Raw genomic sequence first — 19,357 nt, 5'->3', positions numbered from 1 at the left:
CTCAGGAGGAACACCCGGGAGACAATAGGAGTGGGAGTTTTAGGAGGAGGCCGCCGTGTAACGGCAGGCGTAGCCACATTCCATTCTGGGAGGTTATCCCGAGCACACAGGGTGCATGCCCGAATAAACTTTTTTACGTCACGAGCCCTGTGCGGCCACCAATACGAACCGGCCAGAGACTTCGTGGTCTGCATATAGCCATGATGGCCATCGGCATTGGGCGCGTGTTCCCACGCGAGGACTTTAGACCGCTGGCAAGGAGGGACAAAAGCCTCGCCTACCGACTCATGGTCAGACCACTGTGCGGTGCTGTCTTCCGGAGAAGCAGTTGGTGGATGAAAACAACCGCATATGGACTCTTGAGCCGGACATGTCTCAGAAATGGCGCGAGACACTTCCATGGGCTCGGGCGGATCCAGAGTTTCAAAAAATTTCGGAGTCGGGGTACCTCTCCGTTTGGAGTGAACTCGCTCCAAACCACACTCCGAAAATCGGAGGTCAATCCACGAGGAGATTGATATTAACTCCTCGAGACTGGTAGGAATTTCTCTCGTGGAGAGAGCATCCTTTACATGCTCCGCTAATCCCTTCCAGAAGACAGGAATCAGAGCCTTGTCGGACCACTCCAACTCGGACGCCAGTGTCCGAAAACGGACGGCGTATTGACTGACCGAGAGTGATCCTTGAGACAAGGAGAGCAGTTGGAGAGAGGTATCGTGTGTAACCCACGGACCAAGAAACACCTGCTTGATAGCAGTTAGCAGATTAGCTGCGGTCCGGATATCCGGGTCACCACGCTCCCATAGTGGTGTAGCCCATTCCAGCGCCTTGCCCAACAGTAGGGATATAATAAAGGCCACCTTGGCCCGCTCTGTAGGGAATTGCGCAGCCAGTAGCTCCAGGTGGATCGAGCACTGGCTGATAAAACCTCTACAGGAGGCGCCATCCCCAGAATATTTTTCGGGTAACTGGAGGCGGGTAACTGTTGGCGTAAGGGCGGACATGGACATACGCCCTACCGCATCCGTGAGTGCTTGGACAGCAGCATCTGTGGCCTGCGAAGTTGCGAGAGCTCGCTCAAGGGTAGCCAAGCGAGTCTCGAGCTGTCGCACGCACTGCAACAGTTGCTGCTGATCTGCCATCTCCAGCCAGACCCTGGCTCTAGTATTATGTTAGGAGTGGCGGAAGGCACTAAAAAAAAAATAATTAAAGTGCCTTCGCCACTCGGGGTCCACCTTGCGGCAGGTGATATGACCGCTGCTAGAGAGGCAGAGCACTATGGCATTAATGTGCACGGGGTGAACTGCACCCAGAGTGCACTGAAGCAAACTCTGTTAAGGACACAGAGCTGCAAACTTAAAGCACACAAAAACACTGTGTCTGTTTAAGTCACAGAACAACAGCGACACGGTATAAAAGGGTCACAGGAGCAGCCTTAAATGTCAGAACTACTCCGACAAGACCTACCGTGAAAAGAGGTGCGAGACGTCACAACTGCGAACGCTCGAGAAACTGCAGTCGCAGCGCGGTGTGAACGGAGCCTCAGAGGAGACACCGCAATATCGCTGGCGCGGTGCAGGACGCTAGCTGCTGAGACAGAAATAGCTGGAGCGCGCTGGCGCTGGCACTGCTACTGGCGGCTGCCCAATCACTCACACAATCGTATTATCAGAGGGAAGGGATTTCATAATAAGTCAGTCTCCAGCCCAAGCATCCGTCACCATATATACAGCAGCAGTATGAAATACTAGCGCATGGCATAGCGGCCATGCACACTTTTTATAGCGTACGGGACCTGCCAGAAATCTCCAGAGCCCTGAGCTAAGCCAATGGAATCAGGAGCAGGACCTGAGCACCTGACTCCTGAACTCCAATGGGAGCTCATCCCGTGGGCATGCTCAGAAGTTGGAAAAAAGGACTTGGCCTCTGGAGACAAATGTGAGAATCTGGATTCCCACATAGGCAGCATAGAACCCAGATTCCTAACACACACCTTCTTCCACCTAGGCCTGCCGGGACGTTCCACATGGCTCAATCAGATCCATGCGCTCTCTCTTGTGACCTACTATGGTTACCTTATATGGTCTGTAGCCACGCCCAGCGGATCACATGGCTATGACCTCATCACAGGTCCTTCAAGCATTCATACACATATACTTTATTATGACACTCTTAAACACACCCATCTCATCAATCGTCTGAAGGCTTCTCCCTGACACATTAGGACGACAGATCAGCTCTTCTGATAAGCACATAAGCAAGCCTTCATCTCAAAGCCACCCACCTTGAGATACATAGCTATCCTTCAGCATCCTATACCCATTATTACAATGGATATGACTGTAGGCCCGTCCTGGGACACCCACACAGCGCCCCCTAGCGGACATAGTGGTCACTACACCACAATATATATATATATCTAATATATAAAGCTCAATGTGTGTATGTATGTATGTATGTATGTCCTGGATTGTCATTCGCACCGTCGCAGCTACAGCCACAAAATTTGGCACAGTCACACGTCTGGACCCCGAGAGCGTCAAAGGCTATGTTGTGAGGTGAAATTTTAACCCCGCGCGTTCCAATTCACCAAACAAAAAACCCATATCTAGATAATGGGGCAAAAGTGTATGTATGTATTGGCATCTGCACCGTCGTAGCTACAGCCACAAAATTTTGCACAGTCACACGTCTGGATCCCGAGAGCGTCAAAGGCTATGTTGTGAGGTGAAATTTTAACCCCGCGCGTTCCAATTCACCAAACAAAAAACCCATATCTACATAATGGGGCAAAAGTGTATGTATGTATTGGCATCTGCACCGTCGTAGCTACAGCCACAAAATTTTGCACAGTCACACGTCTGGACCCCGAGAGCGTCATAGGCTATGTTGTGAGGCGAAATTTTAACCCCCGCGCATTCCAATTCACCAAACAATTTTGCCCCTATCTACATAATGGGGAAAAAGTGTTGGGAGGCAAATTGACAGCTGCCAGATGTGAACAAGGGGGACTTACAGAATGAGAGCGATGGCGCCAAAGAGTATATACCATACAGTTTCTAAGGTGGGGCCCTGACATGGGATACTCACCACACACGGGGATATGAACACACACACAAAATGCGCCACACACTACCACGTGCTTCAACACATATACCACCCTCAGCACACATTTCACCACACATACACCAACCTCGCCACATAAAAGTTGAAACAAAAAAGTCGCCACTCAAAACTCGCCACGCTGTCCCAGAGCTGTTTAAGGCTACTTTCACACTTGCATTTTTTTTGCGCTGCGCTGCGTGCGCAGTGCAAACGCGCATAAAAAATGCATCATGCGTTTTCTTGTTTTTTGCGCATGGTTTTTACAAAAAAGCATGCGTTTTTAAACGCTGACGTGCGCATGACCATGTGCACGGCAGCGCTCCCATAGACTTTAAAGTGTTTTTGGGTGAATTCCGTGCACATTGCGCGCGCATGCGTTTTTTTGAGACAGGTCGGACACACCACAAATGCAACAGGTTGCATTTTGTGCGCCTGGGCGCACACTACAAAAAAACGCATGCGCATACAAACGCATGACAATGTGCACCCATGTTAAATATAGGGAAAAAAATGAATGCGCATGTATGCGCAAAAACACAGCGCAAAAAAACGCAAGTGTGAAACCAGCCTTAAAGATGAAAAATGAGCTGTGATTGGTTGCTATCAGCAACAGTTTTCTTTGTAGACAGTTGTGGTAACTGAGGCCTATTATTTTTATAATTTCTATGGTGTTATCGTCCTTCTGTAAAGATGGAAATAACACAATTTATTACCGTGCCAACACAGACCACCCTCTAACACAGACTGCAGGGGGAGCCCACAAAGGAAAAAGTTTTTCGTCAGCTCACCAAACCGTAGCAAATGCGAAGTCTGGAGGAATGCAATCAATCCTGGGCGGTGCAGGGAACTTGGATTCCGGAAAATCTTGTAGGCACAATACTTGGGAGATGTTCCAGCAACTTCGACCAAAGGATGGTTAAAATCAAAAGACTTTATTCCAAAAAAATGATTAAAAACAGAATAGATGCATAAAAAACATATGGTTCACCAATGTGACAGACGCTTACGCGTTTCGGACTAGTCCTCTAGTCCGAAACGCGTAAGCGTCTGTCACATTGGTGAACCATATGTTTTTTATGCATCTATTCTGTTTTTAATCATTTTTTTGGAATAAAGTCTTTTGATTTTAACCATCCTTTGGTCGAAGTTGCTGGAACATCTCCCAAGTATTGTGCAGGGGGAGCCCAGTATCACACAGGATAGGATTAGATACACGGCTCAGCAGTCAGTATCACACAGGATAGGATTAGATGCACAGCTCAGAAGTCAGTATCACACAGGATAGGATTATATACGCAGCTCAGCACACAGTATCACACAGATTAGTATTAGATACACGTCTCAGCGGTCAGTATCACACAGGATAGGATTAGATGCACAGCTCAGCAGTCAGTAGCACACAGGATAGGATTAGATACACAGCTCAGCAGACAGTATCACACAGAATAGGATTAGATACACGGCTCAGCAGTCAGTATCACACAGGATAGGATTAGGTGCACGGTTTTTATGTGCAATATGATCACTATAATTTGTTATAACTAACCACAGTTGGTTACTATGCCCAGGCAACGCCGGGCTCTTCAGCTAGTATATATATATGCAGTACTAGCTGAAGAGCCCGGCGCTGCCCGGGCATAGTAACCAACTGTGGTTAGTTATAGCAAATTATAATTATCCTCCATCCCATAGTCCCGTGCCCATATACCCATCATACATATCCACGATCCCATAGGCCCGTGCCCATATACCCATCATACGTATCCTCCATCCCATAGTTGAGTGCCCATATACCCATCACACATCCTCCATCCCATAGTCCCATGCCCATATACCCATCACACATCCTCCATCCCATAGTCCCGTGCCCATATACCCCTTATACATATCCTCCATCCCACAGTCCAGTGCCCATATACCCATCACACATCCTCCATCCCATGGTCAACCATTATGACATCATAATGAGCGGCGGGGCTTTCAACCTATGATGACATCAGCGTCGCCATGGCAACCATTATGACATCATAATGGGGGCGTGGCTTGATATACACATACTTTTTCCCCATTATGTAGATAGGGGCAAAATTGTTTGGTGAATTGGAACACGCGGGGTTAAAATTTTGCCTCACCAAATAGCTTAGGACACTCTCAGGGTCCAGACGTGTGACTGTGCAAAATTTTGTGGCTGTAGCTGCGACGGTGCAGATGCTAATCCCGGACATACACACACACATACATACATACACACACTTGAGCTTTATATATTAGATATATATAAACATATTCCACGAGCTAAAATTGGAGGTGTATATACCATACGCTTACTGTGCGTTTCCCAATAACTGACCGAGTAGGAAAAACAGCCACAGCATCGTCAGTCAATTGTGTAATTGTCCTGACGATTGGAGGCAACAGAGTTGAGTCCCTTTGACAAGCTGATGGCAGCAATGGTATCTACGCAATACCCCTTGTTGTTCTCCTTGACAGCATACTAATATGTATGTGTCCCTATTAAAGTTTTTTTATTTATTTCTGATGTTTTGGCATTATCCTACATTATACATACATTAACCCCTTAGTGAAAGAGCCAGTTTGTAGCTTAATGACCAGGCCAATTTTTACAATTCTGACCACTGTCACTTTATGAGGTTATAACTCTGGAACGCTTTGACGGATCCCGCTGATTCTGAGAATGTTTTTTATGACATATTGTACTTCATGTTAGTGGTAAAATTTCTTCGATATGTCTTGTGTTTATTTATGAAAAAACGGAAATATGGCAAAAATTTTGAAAATTTTTCAATTTTAAAACTTTAAATTTTTATGCCCTTAAATCAGAGAGATGTATCACACAAATTTCTTAATAGATATCATTTCCCACATGTCTACTTTACATCAGAACGATTTTGGCAACAAAATTTTTTTTTGTTAGGAAGTTATAAGGGTTAAAAGTTGACTAGTGATTTCTCATTTTCACAACAAAATTTACAAAACCATTTTTTTTAGAGACCACATCATATTTAAAGTCATTTTGAAGGGTGTACATGACAGAAAATACCCAAAAGTGACACCATTCTAAAAACTAGACCCATCAAGGTGCTCAAAACCACATTCAATAAGTTTATTAACCCTTTACGTGCTTCACAGGAACTAAAGCAATGTGGAAGGAAAAAATTTACATTTAACTTTTTTGCAAAAAATTTACTTCAGAAGCAATTTTTTTTATTTCACAAGTGTTAAAAGAGAAAATGAACCATAAAATTTGTTGTGCAAATTCTCCTGAATACGCTGATACCCAAAATGTGGGGGTAAACCACTTTTTCAGCGCACGGAAGAGCTCGCAAAGGAGGGAGCGCCGTTTGACTTTTTCAACGCAGAATTGGCTGGAATTGAGATCGGATGCCATATTGCGTTCGGAGAGCCCCTGATGTTCCTAAACAGTGGAAACCCCCAACAAGTGACCCCATATTGGAAACTAGACCCATTAAGGAACTTTTCTAGCTGTGTGGTGAGTGAGCACTTTGAACCTTCAAGTGCTTCACAGAAGTTTATAACTTAGGGCCGTGAAAATAAACAATCATTTTTTTCCACAAAAATGATCTTTTCGGCCCCAAATTTTTATTTTTACAAGGGTAACAGGAGAAATCATACCCCCACAGTTGTTGTGCGATTTGTCCTGAGTGCGCTGATAACCCCATATGTGGGGGTAAACCACTGCTTGGGCGCACGGCAGAGCTCAGAAGGGAAGGAGTACCGTTTGACTTTTTCAATGCAGAATTGGCTGGAATTGAGATTGGACGCCATGTCGCTTTTGGAGAGCCCCTGGTGTGCCTAAACAGTGAAAAAACCCCACAAGTGACACTATTTTGGAAACTAGACCCCTTAAGGAACTTATCTAGATGTGTGGTGAGCACTTTGAACCCCCAAGTGCTTCACAGAAGTTTATAACGCAGAGCAGTGAAAATAAAATAATCACTTTTTCTTCCTCAAAAATGATAATTTAGCCCGCTAGGTTTTATTTTCTCAAGGGTAACAGGAGAAATTGGACCACAAAAGTTGTTGTGCAAGTTGTCCTGAGTACGATGATACCCCATGTGGGGGGAACCACTGTTTGTGCGCATGTGAGAGCTCGGAAGGGAAGGAGTGCCATTTTAGAATGCAGACTTTGATGGAATGGTCTGCGGGCGTCATGTTGCGTTTGCAGAGTCACTGATGTGCCTAAACAGTATAAACCCCCCACAAGTGACCCCATTTTGGAAACTAGACCGCTGAAAGAGCTTATCTAGATATGTGGTGAGCACTTTGATCTCCCAAGTGCTTCACAAAAGTTTATAGACGCAGAGCCATGAAAATTAAAAATCATTTTTTTTCCTCAAAAATTATTTTTTAGCCCATTATTTTTTATTTTCCTAAGGGTAACAGGAGAAATTGGACTACAAAAGTTGTTGTGCAATTTGTCCTGAGTATGCTGATACCCCATATGTGGGGGGGAACCACTGTTTGGGCGCATGGGAGAGCTCGGAAGGGAAGGAGCGCCATTTTGGAATGCAGACTTTGATGGAATGGTCTGCGGGCGTCATGTTGCGTTTGCAGAGTCACTGATGTGCCTAAACAGTATAAACCCCCCACAAGTGACCCCATTTTGGAAACTAGACCCCTGAAAGAGCTTATCTAGATATGGGGTGAGCACTTTGATCCCCCAAGTGCTTCACAGAAGTTTATAGACGCAGAGCTGTGAAAATTAAAAATCATTTTTTTTCCTCAAAAATGATTTTTTAGCCCGTTATTTTTTATTTTCCTAAGGGTAACAGGAGAAATTGGACTACAAAAGTTGTTGTGCAATTTGTCCTGAGTATGCTGATACCCCATATGTGGGCGGAACCACTGTTTGGGCGCATGGGAGAGCTCGGAAGGGAAGGAGCGCCATTTTGGAATGCAGACTTTGATGGAATTGTCTGCGGGCGTCATGTTGCGTTTGCAGAGCCCTTGATGTGCCTAAACAGTATAAACCCCCACAAGTGACCCCATCTTGGAAACTAGACCCCCGAAGGAGCTTATCTAGATATGTGGTGAGCACTTTGAACCCCCAAGTGCTTCACAGAAGTTTATAAATGCAGAGCCGTGAAAATAAAAAACATTTTTTTTCCTCAAAAATTATTTTTTAGCCCGCTCTTTTTTATTTTCCAAAGGGTAACAGGCGAAATTGGACCACAAAAGTTGTTGTGCAATTTGTCCTTAGTATGCTGATACCCCATTTGTGGGGGGGAACCACTGTTTGGGCGCATGGGAGAGTTCGGAAGAGAAGGAGCGCCATTTTGGAATTCAGACTTTGATGGAATGGTCTGCGGGCGTCATGTTGCGATTGCAAAACCCCTGATGTGCCTAAACAGTATAAACCCCCCACAAGTGACCCCATTTTGGAAACTAGACCCCCCAAGGAGCTTATCTAGATGTATGGTGAGCACTTTGAACCCCCAAGTGCTTCACAGAAGTTTATAACGCAGAGCCGTGAAAATAAAAGTCTTTTTGTTCTCCACAAAAGTGATTTTTTTTAGCCCCCAATTTTTTTTCATTTTCCCAAGGGTAGCAGGAGAAATTAGACCCCTAAAGTTGGTAAATAGTGGAACCCCCTCAATTCTTGCTCCAACCCTAATCCCAACACACCCCTAACCCTAATCCCAACCCTAATCCTAATTCTAACCCTAATCCTAATTCGCCCTAACCCTAATTCTAACCCTAACCCTAGCCCTAACCCTAATTCCAACCCTAACCCTAATTCCAACCCTAACCCTAGCCCTAGCCCTAACCCTAGCCTTAACCCTAGCCCTAGCCCTAACCCTAGCGCTAACCCTAGTCCTAGCCCTAATCCTAATGGAAAAATGAAATAATTTTTTTTTCTTTATTTCATTATGTTTGCCTAACTAAGGGGGTGAAAAATGGGGGGGTTATTTATTATTTTTTTTATTTTGATCGCTATGATAGTTTATCATAGTGATCAAAATGAATGAATGGAATCTGTCAGCTGGCAGATTCGCGGCGGGCGCACTGCGCATGCGCCCGCCATTTTCTTCCGGATCCAAGATGGCGGCGCCCACCGGAGGACGCCAGCGGGACAGAGGACCACTGGGAAGGAATCCAGGACTACCGGGAGGTACAGGGGGGGATCGGGGACCCTATTTCTCTCTCCTCTGATGTGCAATCACATCAGAGGAAAGAGAAATTAAATGCAAAATCACGGCTTTTTTTGCGATCGCCGTTATAGGGTTAATAACGGCGATCACAAAAGCGGGGTCGGTAAAAACTGACCAGATTCATGTTCTCTGGGGTCTCGGCTACCCCCGGCAGCCGAGACCCCGGTAAAAATCCAACACTGGGGGGCGCTATTTACTTACTCCACAGCGCCGTAAATTAACGGCGCTGTGGTTTAAGTACCCTTAATTACCGCCGTTAAAAGGCGTATCGGCGGTCGTTAAGGGGTTAAAGTGCATTTGTCAACAGATACCAAAACATAAACTTCATAAACTATTGAATAGATCCTGATGTGGCTGAGGTAATTACTACATAATTTGATTTGATAGTAACTCTGCGCCAGATGTTAAAATGTGCATATTGTTAGTCAAAGTAGACATTTTGACATTGACTTTATAAAATAAATATACTAGACTAGGGGTGGGTCATGTGGCCCCCTATATACAGTATGAGCCCTCACATAGCACTTCTATATAAAGTATGAGATGTCACATAGCCCTTCTATATACAGTATGAGATGTCACATAGCCCTTATATAAAAACTGTGAGCCCCCCACATAGCCCTTCTATATACAGTATGAGCCCCCACATAGCCCTTCTATATACAGTATGAGACGTCATATAGCCCTCTATGAACCCCAACATTGCTCCACTGCTGTAAGAAACAGATTGTACACAGATTGCACACTGATGACAAGTGAGAAAATAATCATCCGAGTCTTTGGGATCAAACTTTGAACAATTATATAAACTCTTGTGTGAACCTACAAAAGCTTATAAAAAACATTGTTCAGAGTTTGTCAGAAAACTCGGATGATTTTTTTTCTCACTTGTCATCTGTGTGCAGTCCCTTTTTTACAGGGGCAAGCAAGGCACATGAACCAATTTCAAAATGCATTTGAAAAGTGTGATTATTCTTTCTTTGCATCAATTGAAAACATATATATAACTAGCATCCCATGGGTGAGGGATAGCACAAATATTTGATACTTGCTTGATGTAACATAAATCCTCACGATAGTCCAAATAGTTTCAATCTATGGAAGTGAAAAGGCACACTGATGGTAAAAACAGATACATGGATGACACATGGATGGCAAAAATGGATACATGGATAACAAACTGACGGTAAAAACGGATACACGGAAGACATACTGATGGTAAAAACTGATACATAGATGACACACTGATAGTAAAAACTGATACATAGATGACACACTGATGGTAAAAATGGATACATGGATGACATACTGATGGTAAAAATGGATAAACGTATGACACACGGATGGCATAAATGGATACACGGATGACAAACTGATGGTAAAAAGACATTGATGGTCAAAAGGACACACAGATGACACACTGATGACATTGGTACCACGTTTTCATGTACGTGTTTTATACGGTCATGTGAAGAAGACTTTAAGAAAAGTGGCAGAGTTGTGTTGAAACTGAAAAATATCTAATATTTTTGTGCAAATGTGAATTTTTTATTAAGAAAAATCAATATATTCTCCCAAGGAGACCAGGTGCAAACCTGTCAGATGTATATGCATGCATACACTTGTGGCATTTGTCCATCCAAAGAAGTCTAATACTACTGTAAAGTTTTCATCCACATGCCTTTGTAGCGCTATACATTTACTGTCAACTGTATGTCAAAATGTGGTGTGAATTAAGCCTCAACTGAACTAGTAGGGCACAGGTTTTAGTACTTGTGCATAATTTTAATATACTTTTGGGTGGGGGGTAAGGATTGGACAGTTTGAATTTAAACTCCTGATTCTTTGTTGCTCCAGGAAGATAAGTGGCTGCCAGGTGTCTGACATCGGCTTACTCCACTCTCTGCCGTGAACACATCAGTGCTGAATGCTTGGCTGAGCATTTATTTGAGAGTCCGGAAAGATGGCTGACAGCAGAATGGTCATGTATGAATATATCTAGACATATAGGCGCTAATTCAAGACTAGCATTTTGAATACCAGTCCTGATGAAGTGTACACTGGACTAAGATGCTCCAATTTTATTTTGTTGCTGTGTGCCAATATGCGAAATTCAAATGGGCATACAAATTGAGATTCTGGATTTGGATTTGGCTTTTATCCTAAGTCATGTGACAAGGCTCGTTAAAGGGTCGACATTGACTTTAAGGATTGCTACTTACTATAGGTGGCGCTAGAGTTCTAGTCATCTTCCTCTCGGAAGAGACAACTTGCATATTTCCCAGAGGAGCATCGCAGCTTAAAAGTCTCCTCATCCCGGCATGCTTGACATGTCACTCTCCGCAAGGAGAAACTATACCCCTTGAATTAAATTCCTGTTGTAATTTATGGCACTTTTGTGACTTAAATTGTAATGAATTTGTTGGGCATGCTCAGGCAAAAACCCTCACCAAAGAACAGGCTGGAACTGGCATAAAAGCACTAAAAGTTACAAAGTTTTTGTGTAACTACAATTTACACAAAAATTTGGTTACATTTTCAAACAATTTTACTGGCGAAAAATTGATGAATCAAGGCCATAATGTTGTATAACATAATGTCCCTGCAACAAGACAAGAGGAAAATTTGCACCAACAAAGGAGCGCACGGTCCTGATAATCACGCAGTACAAACAGGCGATGAACAAGCAAAATGATCACTCAGTGGGTGAAATGTTGTTTTTGTTTGCTCAAAAGATCATCGTTCTTGGCAGCACATCTTCTTGTATAAGCAGAACCTGTGCTGCAGATTTCCATGGCTGTCTATGCTCATAGAGCGACCTATTACTGATCAGCTATTGATCATTTACAGTTTCCTATCTTTCAGAATTGCAATGTATCCTTAAAAATCGGATGCGATACTGTGTTTCTATGGCATTCCACTTTTTTTGGCGCACCCATAGACTTGCATGGGTGAGTTTCATCTGATTTACGGAAGAAACTAGTGAAGGGTGAGATTTTTTTTCATGCGCTGACTCGATCAGTGAAAAAAAAAATCGCTTAGCTGCACTGCCCCATTGAATAACATTGGTCCGCTTATTTTGACGCACAGCATTCGGACCGACGAGCCCTAACACTTATCCTGAAGCAGTTTACAGTAACATTGCCCTTTAAGTCACTGTATGATACATATAGGCGCATGCGCAAAAGGGAGGGGAAATCATGAAAAATAAAAGCTATTGAGGTGAACCCGTATTTTTGTCTTTTATGTTAAAATTCTCATAAATTGTAACGAGAAAGATCCAAGGGCTAAACAGTTAGGCGGTCCCACCCCATTCCTCTGCCTGTGTGCACACCCCATTCCTTAGGACACCCAACAAACTGTGAGTCAGTGGAAAATGCAAGAGTGCACTTATCCCATTGGCAGGATGCCCTATCACAAAGTTTATATGCAGAGTCAAAATACATAACGATAAAAGTCTATTTTGTGCGGTTCTTCTCTAGTTAGTAATGATTCTCTCGGCAGGGTCTGTTTATCATTAGAGGACACAAGGTACAGACATGGCGTGATGTAGCCGACTACATCAGTGAGACAATGGTGAAGTAGAATTTCTGTCTTCAGGCTATGACGTTTAAAGCGAAAACTGGAGTTTGGAAACAGGTGCAATAATATATAATATTCACACCTGTCTGGCTTACACAAAGAATGCATTACTTTTCCATAAATGATGTTTTATGTGTTGGAGAAAAGACAATGGATAAGGGTGGGAATGTGAAGGAAAAATCATTCCAACTGGAAATGTTCCACATTTTTGATGTTCTGAATCTGCACATAGCCCTAGAATTACTTATGGGTTAGGTGACTATGGCAAAATCTATCATTTATAGGCAGCAATATTTCAGTGTAAAGAAATTTGACTGTGTTTCCATTAAAAAAAAAGGAGACTCGGAGTTGTTGTCCTAGAACCTGTGATGTTGTTCATAAAGATGGTGGCACATTTCAAGCCTTGATTTTTTTCCAATGGGCTCATACCATAAGTGACATATTGATGGCCTCTGTATTTGTATGGACTAAAACAATATGCGATGCCAGTCTTCTAACTGAACCCATGTAAGCAAGTCCATTCAACGGGGTACGCCAACGTACATATTGGTGGATGATTTAGAGCCCACTTGACTTTGTGTTTTTATGGCTGAGATGGAATATAAACTTCATCCCCTAAGCACACAGCTGTGATTTCCACACATAATCGTTCATGAGCAAACATATCTAAGGGTTTGGGCACATGGTTATAGCCATTCCAGAACAGGGCGTTCCTTAGATATTGGTCATGGAGAATTTTTATATAAGCTCAGAACTAAAGGGACTTCAGTACTAGGAAAAAAAGGGTCTGCTTTTTCCAGAAACGTCATATTGTACAGCTGTCTCTGCTGCCGCAGGTTATCCATATTCTAGTGAATAGGGCTAAACTGCAATGCCTGATTCGGCTCATGACCAGGTTTCTGGGAAACAAAAACTCGGAAAAGTTCTTACAATCCTGAACAATGCCATGTTTTGTCCCTTTAGTTGTATAGGTTTCAACATGATTTAGGTTAAACATCTGAGATCTGAGGGCCCAAATCAATAAAATCTCGATACATTGTTGTGATTCAGTACTGTGCAAAGAAAGTTATGCGGCAAGATGGCTGACTTGTCATGCCAAAAATATCTGCGTTTTACAAATACTTGGGCAGTCGACAACTGTCACCAACTTGATCTTTCAAATAACTTCAACGTATTCTTTATAACAGACATTACCCAGTTATGCAGCTTGCAGATTTAATTTAGCGGGGATATTAAATAACATTTCATGCATGATGAGAAAAATAGTGGCTTACTTTCATGGTGTGAAGCGGTGACTCTTCTAGGCATATATTGAACCCTAACTAGAATATTGGAGGGATCGGTGATGTGTGGCGTGCGCTTCTACTGTATACATGTAATGGGCACTATCACACAACGCCATTTCATTTCTAAGCTTTTACAAGTGCTTTGATCAAATATGATATTAAAAAGAGTTATTTGGCATGTGTGCATATTCACACCCTTTAACCCTATTATGCCTGAGCTGTGGACTAGATTTTATGTAGTTACATAAGGAGCATTAAAATCAAAGGATTTTAAATAGTCAGTGAAGCTTGCATAAAATCTAATTCATTAAGTCCAAGTGTCACAAATACATATAATGAGATTTGCGTGAACTTTTGTTTTTACCTGTCGGATATACTAATGGACTCACAACAATGGAGGCCACAACTTGTGTACTCATTAGACACAAATATAACAATTACCTGAAATGTTAACCGTATGGAGGTACAATGATGTCTGACAATAATATAATTAAGGGCATTTAAATTAATAAAGGATTAGCACGCTTAGGCTACATGAGATCACAATGTTACACTACAGCATCACAACTAAGAATCGTAAAGGTGGAAATCTGCAAGCTACCGCCACCATGACCCAACCATTTGGCAATAACCTACCAAAGTTGTATCTCTTTGCAACCACATTCACAGTCTTTGGTTATATGGCTGAGCAACATTTGCAATCATAATGATGATGTGGTATCTGACTTATACTAGATGATGTAACTGTTTTTTTCAGAGAATGAATGTGGAAGACATGTCATGGAGTGTAGTATGATGCTATGCACAGATATGTAGACGCTGCTCTCACCTGGTAGATCATGACTTTGAAGTTTCTGCGCCTCAGCAGCTCAGATTCATTGGTTTCCAACTTCTTGATCTGTGCTTGCTGCCGCTCCAGGTTTTGTCGTACTGTCTTGACGTTGACGCTCACCTTTCTCACTTTTTCTAAAAGCTTACTGGCTGTATTGCTGGTAGTGGCATGGGACTTGGTCAACTTGGTCAGTTCTCCTTGAATGCTACCCACTACATTCTCCATCTCCTGTTGTCTTGTCTCCAGTTGGGTTTGGGTCGCCTGAATCTGGTCCACTGCTCCTATAATCTTATCCAGAAGGCTCAGCACCAAAACTCCATTGATTTGGTCTGCTTTGATGGGTTCACTGTCTGAAGTTTCTCCTGGAGGTGTATCAGGGATGATGGAGGGCTGCTCGACTATCTGCAAGGTGGTATCCTCCATTTTAGCAGCTGCCTTATATTGGCGAAAATATAAACTTGTTTAAGCTAGTAAGAAACAGGAGGAAAAACAAGCGGAGTGGGATCCAGAAACTTTGACAATGCTGGTAACCGGGATGCTGGCCAGAAATAGCTAGCATGGGACGTGTGCGTGTGTGTATGTGTTTGTGTGTGTGTGTGAGCTTCTATGCAGAATCGCAGTGCTCTGCATAACTGTACTGGTAGGGTTGGACCTGAGAGGAGGGGGGAGAGCCTATATTCACAGAATCCCTGTCATTGGATAACTCCACCCAGGGTAATTTGGAGAAGGGAGCTGCAGACCCAACCTCTCTCTCTCCTAGTTCTGAAATGATTAAAATAGTTATGAGGGAGGTGACTAGTCTCCTTGCATGCAAGCACAGGCTGAGGAATGCACCAGTAGAGGGAGAGAGGAGAACACAGGATCTTATCATAGAATGGGGATTCCTAATGCATTAACCTTTTCACTGACAAAAGGCACAAACAATGGGTTAAAATGATCAAAATAATGTTAGATCTTCCAACAACACAGTAAATTTTGTCCACAGAAGCAAAATCTGGCGGCCTATGTTAACTATTTCTATTCCAGAATGTTAATTCAGGGATCTTCTGCTGAACAAGTTCAGCAATGCACTGTCCTATGTCATCCTTTACTTGTGCAACATTTTAAGACAAAGTTACACTTTGTAAAAGAAAAGAACATGGCCTACAAACTACACTATCAATTAGTGTGATACAAAAAGGCACCGGAGTATATACAGTATAAGGGTTTTGACTATTACATAAAAGTGTAACCAGATGATAACTCCCGTTTATTAAGGGTGTAACAGAAGAGATATTAAAGGGGTTGTCCGGGCTTTTCACATGATCTCAGTACATATCTGGGCTGCAGAATTATGACAATAAGTAATTTACGTTCTGTCACTAGTTTGCACGGTTTTCTAGATATTCTGAACAGAACGTCCAAACTAGCTATGGAGGGTGGGGTTGTTGCTATAGAGGGCATGTTTGGAGTAGAGTAGGAGGTTACGACTAGTTCTCATTTCAATGCCATAACGCTCCCCCCTTGGACGTTCTGTTCAGAATATCTAGAAAACCGTGCAAACTAGTGACAGAAAGTAAATTACTTATTGTCATAATTCTGCAGCCCAGATATGTACTGAGATTATGTGAAAAGCCCGGACAACCCCTTTAAAGGGAACCTGTAAGCTAATTTATACTTCCCAAGCAGCGTTAATCAGAGCCTCACTGCACAATTGCCCTAGAGCCAGGTATATTTTTCTCTGAAATGATCCAGTGTTTCAGAGAAACTATAGTTTGAGTATCCAGCCAGGGACCATAGGCAGAGAGGAGACTAGTACAGCACCGCTCTCAGCCGGCTTTTCCCCACGTTGCTCAACGTGATTGACAGGTCTCCCACATGTGTGTATATAGGGAGAGATCTGTCAGTCACCTGCAGCAGCACTGTGAACAGCCGAGCGGGGCTCATCAAACTATATTCTCTCTGAAACACTGCAGCGAGGTTCTAATTAGAAGGAACCTGTCACCAGGTTTGGCAGATACAAGTTACAGCCACCGCCTTTCAGGGCTTTTCTACCACATTCTATAATGCTGCAGATAAGCCCCCCATCCGACCTGAAAGATGGGAAAAATAACTTTTATTATACTCACCAGCGGGGCGTTCTGGTCCAGTGGGTGTCGCAGGTCTTGGTATGGCGCCTCCCACCTTCTTGCTTCATGGGATGAAAGCAGAGCAAATTCCTGCAGTGCGCAGGTGCTGGGCCTCTCTGACCTTTCCTGGTGCCTGCGCAGTGCAGTACTTTGCTCTGCCCTCAACAGGACAGATAAGTACACCTGCGCAGGAGCGTGATGCCAGGGAGCCTGTGTGGATGACGCAGGGACGCGTCATCCACATGAAGCAAGAAGATGGGAGGCGCCGGTCCAAGACCTGCGACACCCACCGGACCAGACCGTCCCCCAGGTGAGTATAATAAAAGTTATTTTTCTTCTCTTTCAGGTCGGGTCGGGGGCTTATCTACAGCATTATAGAATGCTGTAGATAAGCCCTGAAAGGCGGTGGCAGTAACTCTTATCGGCCAAACCTAGTGACAGGTTCTCTTTAATGCCGCCCGTGGTTTGGGTAGTACGAATCCGGTGACAGGTTCCCTTTAAACATACTAGATCAATTTTCATACTTATTAGCTTTAGATAACATTAAACTTTTCTCCGTGTATATAACCTGCCTCTTCTTATCTACTAATTCCTTTGATTTTGAAATCTAACTATATCATGTTTCATAGATTGCAATATTAGTGTGACCCCAGGTGATTAACTCAGTATCAAAATGTGAAGTTTCAAGTATGAATAGAAAAGTACACTATGTGACACTAGGCGAATGAGGTTTTATGCACCAGTATGTGGCAGATGGGTGGGCTACAGTGGAAAAAAGAGAATGGAAAACTCTGCTAGTGGAAAAGTGCTTGAAATCATTACCATTCAGATGTTTTCCCTCCAGGAACACTCCCTGTGCCTGTCAGGGGATTCCAAGCTGTTCTGGGCAGTCCAGGGGCCACTTCCAATCTGTCAGAAGATGAAATAATGGAAAAGGTAATAAGGTCAGGTGAAAGTATTCTGACAAGCTGGGGGTCTATCATATGCATAAAGCCAGGTATTTACTGTATGTGGTGCAACTGCGCCTGCAAATTTTGGATAACATGAATACAGGTAAAAATGCAAAAGGTAAGTGTAATCTCATTCTACAACCTGTATAACGCTATAGACATTTCCTATGTGCTTCTTTATTATAATCTTACACTGCGCTACTTATGTAGCAGACCAGAAATGTCTTCTCTTAGGCTGAGTTCACACGTGGCGTTTTTTTCGCGTTTCCGTGGCGGTTTTAACCGAAAAATAAGCATCCCATGCATTCCTATGGGATTCCGCAATGCTGTGCCAATACTGCAGTTTTTACCATGGCGGAATCGCTTCGAGGTAAAAAACGCAGCATGCTCATTAATTTCGCGGAATCGCGGCGATCCCGCACCCATAGGAATGCATTGTTCTGCTTACTTTCCGCATGTGGCTATGCACACCATGCGAAAAGTAAGCAGAACATTTGCGGATGGTACCCACGGTCCGGAGGAGAGGAGACTGTCCTCCGGGCTTTGGGTACCATATCCCTGTAAAAAATAGAATTAAAATAAAAAATATTTTTATTCTCACCTTCCGGCGTCCCGCGCAGCCTTCCCGCCTCTCTCCACGCTCCCGGTCCCAGTAAGCCTTTGCGAGCGATGACGTCCGTTCTCGCGGGATCGCGAAGTCTCGCGGTCATTCGCGCGACGTCATCACGAATGACTGCGAGATGGCATTTTTTCTTTTTTTATTATTATTTTTTACATTCTATCTTTTACTATTGATGCCGCATAGGCGGCCTCAATAGTAAAAAGTTGGTCACACTTGTCAAACACTATGTTTAACGAGTGTGACCAACCTGTCAATCAGTTCTCCAAGCGATGCTCCAGATCGCTTGGAAAACGCTAGCAATTCTGCAAGCTAATTACGCTTGCAAAATGCTAGTTTTTCCACGGGAAAATCACAGGAAATTAAAATGCGATTTTCCCGCGGAATGGAATTCTGGAATTCTCGCGGTAATTTCCGTGAGAGTTCCGCTACGTGTGAACCTTAGGCAACAAATCCATTACTCACTGACTAGTGCTAACCCCATGGGCTTGATTGCTGTCTGTTCAGCTCTCCTCTATCATACTTCTCTTCAGCGCAGGACAGATGTCAAATAGGTCCATGGGGATCGCACTACATAGGGAAAAATTCAGAGAATCGGGAGAATTTTTTTGGGAGCATTTAGTAATGGCAGACGGGGAGCCTTAATAATTATAAGGTTTGTGTCTATAGTAAGTAAATTAT

The 19,357-nt window shown here is 43.4% G+C and overlaps 1 protein-coding gene across 1 annotated transcript in view; it reads right to left on the bottom strand.

Moving 5' to 3' along the window:
• CAVIN1 (caveolae associated protein 1) overlaps positions 1 to 15,636 on the bottom strand; it is a 104,783-nt gene extending 89,147 nt beyond the window's left edge. Inside the window, exon 1 of the mRNA XM_073572338.1 lies at positions 14,997 to 15,636. Within this exon, the coding sequence (XP_073428439.1) occupies positions 14,997 to 15,422 (426 nt within the window). The 5' untranslated portion in view covers positions 15,423 to 15,636. The remainder of the gene's footprint in view (positions 1 to 14,996) is intronic.
• Between the last annotated feature and the right edge of the window lie 3,721 nt (positions 15,637 to 19,357).

Source organism: Dendrobates tinctorius, unplaced genomic scaffold (assembly GCF_039654945.1).
Source record: "Dendrobates tinctorius isolate UK_male_01 unplaced genomic scaffold, ASM3965494v1 ptg000032l, whole genome shotgun sequence".
NCBI classification, from domain to species: Eukaryota; Metazoa; Chordata; class Amphibia; order Anura; family Dendrobatidae; genus Dendrobates; species Dendrobates tinctorius.
This window is presented reverse-complemented; position numbering and strand designations above follow the sequence as displayed.